The sequence below is a fragment of the Apteryx rowi genome, unplaced genomic scaffold (assembly GCF_003343035.1).
Source record: "Apteryx rowi isolate R43461 unplaced genomic scaffold, aptRow1 scaffold_1520, whole genome shotgun sequence".
Classification (NCBI taxonomy): Eukaryota; Metazoa; Chordata; class Aves; order Apterygiformes; family Apterygidae; genus Apteryx; species Apteryx rowi.
Window position 1 is genome coordinate 1 of NW_020447776.1, and position 2161 is coordinate 2161.

General features: G+C 72.2%; 1 protein-coding gene across 1 annotated transcript; it reads right to left on the reverse strand.

The window, feature by feature from the left end:
• Window positions 1–3: 3 nt before the first annotated feature.
• Window positions 4–1344, reverse strand: MYL6 (myosin light chain 6; the record flags this gene model as incomplete). Its single annotated transcript, XM_026059157.1, has 3 exons — window positions 863–1344; window positions 596–769; window positions 4–80 (listed from the first exon to the last, which is right to left on the reverse strand). Coding segments are annotated over exons 1-3 (660 nt in total), but the record flags the coding sequence as incomplete, so codon positions are not given.
• Window positions 1345–2161: the final 817 nt, after the last annotated feature.

The window sequence follows — 2161 nt, forward strand, 5'->3', positions numbered from 1 at the left end:
ACCTTCGTAGTTGATGCAGCCGTTGCTGTCCTCGTGCCCGGCCACCAGCTGCTCCACCTCCTCCTCCGTCATCTTCTCGCCTGCGGGAGAGGCCGGGGTGGGGGGGAACCCCGGGATGCAGGTTCAGGGGGGTCCCGGGGTCGCCTGGGGGCTCYCCTGGGGTCTGGCCAAGGGTTTGGGGGATTCAGAGTCCTTGGGGCCACCTGGAGGGTTGGGGGTCCCTGGGGCCAGCTAGAGGCTCAAGGGGGTTCAGAGGGTCCTTGGGGCCACCTGCATATTTGGGGGGGTCTCCAGGGCTGACCGGGGGGGGTCCCTGCAGCCAGTTGGGAGTTTGGGGGATCCCTGGAGCTGCCTGGGGGCTAATGGGGAGTTTGGGAGGTCGCTGGGGCCAGCCAGGGGTTCAGGGGGTCCCCAGGACTGAGCGGGGGCTTGGGGGGATTCAGAGGGTCTCCAGGACCAGCCAGGAGCTCACAGGGTCCCTGGGGCCAGCTGGGGGGGTCACCAGAATTTGGGACATCCCCAGGGCCAGCTAGGGGCTCACAAGGGTTTGGGGGGGTCCCCGGGGGCCTCGCGGTGTCCCCAGCCCGGCGCTCACCCAGGGTGACGAGGACGTGGCGGATCTCAGCGCCCATGACGGTGCCGTTGCCCTCCTTGTCGAAGACCCGCAGCCCCTCCACGTAGTCCTCGAAGCAGCCCTGGTCCTTGTTCTTGGCGATGGTCTGCATCATGGGCAGGAACTGCTCGAAGCTCAGGGTCTTCAGGTTCATCTCTGGCCGGGAAGGGGCAGGGACGCGGGCGGTGAGGACGGGCTGGGGGCCGCCGCGCCGTGGCCCGCCTGGCTGGGGGTCCCCCCCCTGCTCACCATCGCTCTTGGGGTTCCCCAGCACCTTCATGACCTCGGCGTTGGTGGGGTTCTGGCCCAGCGCCCGCATCACGTCGCCGCACTGGCTGTACAGGATCTTCCCGTCCCCCGTGCGGTCGAAGAGCTGGAACGCCTCCTTGAACTCTGCGGGGCCGCCGGCGTCAGTGGGGCCGCGCGCCCGCCGGACCCACGGCCTGCGCCCACAGGACCGGCGGGAGCCTCCCCCCCCCCCGTGGGACCTCACGCCCCACGGGACCCCGCATGCTGCGCCCTGCGCCCCACGGGGACCCTGCACCCCATTGCACCACGCACCTCGCACCCCATGGGACCCTGCACCGCACTGTGCTATGCACCTTGCGCCCCATTGCGCCATGCACCCTACGGGACCCTGCAGGACCCTACACCCCATGGGACCCTGCACCTTGCACCCTGCAGGGCCTCACACCTCGCACCCCATAGGACCCTGCACCTTGCACCCTGCGGGACCCCACATGTTGCACCTTGCGCCCCATGGGACTATGCACTTTGCACCCCACAGGACCCTCTACCCCATAGGACCCTGCACCTTGCATCCTGCAGCCTTGCACCCCGTGGGACCCTGCACCCTGCTGCGCTACGCACCCAGGACCCCCCCACACCGTGGGGCTGTGCACCTGCACCCCGCAGGTCCCCGCACCCCACGGGAGCGGGCGCAGCCTCCCTGGGCAGCTGCCAGCTCCCGCCTCGGGTTTCGTTTCCGAGCGGGATCCGGTTTCCCGAGAGGAATCCGACACCCGGCGGGAACGGGGTCACGGAGCCGCCTCGCCCCAGAGGGCCCAGGCGTCCGAGCCCCCGCCGCCGCCGCCCCCGTCCCCCCTCCCCCGCCGGGCTAGAGGTGCCCGAGCAGGAAGAGGGCCCAGGCGTCCGGGCCGCCTCCCGCCCTGCTCCGGGCTCTCACCCCTCCCCTCTGGGGAGGGACCCAGGCGTCCGGGCGGGATGCTGCCCGTGCAGGAAGCGGACCGGTCCCCGGGCCGCCTCCCGCCCCGCTCCCGCGCTCCCCCCTCCCCTGCGGCAGGGACCCAGGCGTCCGGGCGGCCCCACCCCGCAGGAATGCGCGGCCCGGCCCCGCGTTATGCCCATATAAGGGCAAATGGCGCAACCGGGCCCGGCGCCGCCACCTCCCCCGCCCGGTACCGGGCGCTCCCCGGCGCCGCCGAGCCGCCGTGTCCCGCCGGGCCCGACCCGAACCGGGACCCGGCCCAGGGTGCGCGGACCGCTCCGGTACCGGGCGGCACTTTGCACCGGGAAACGCCCGAGCTG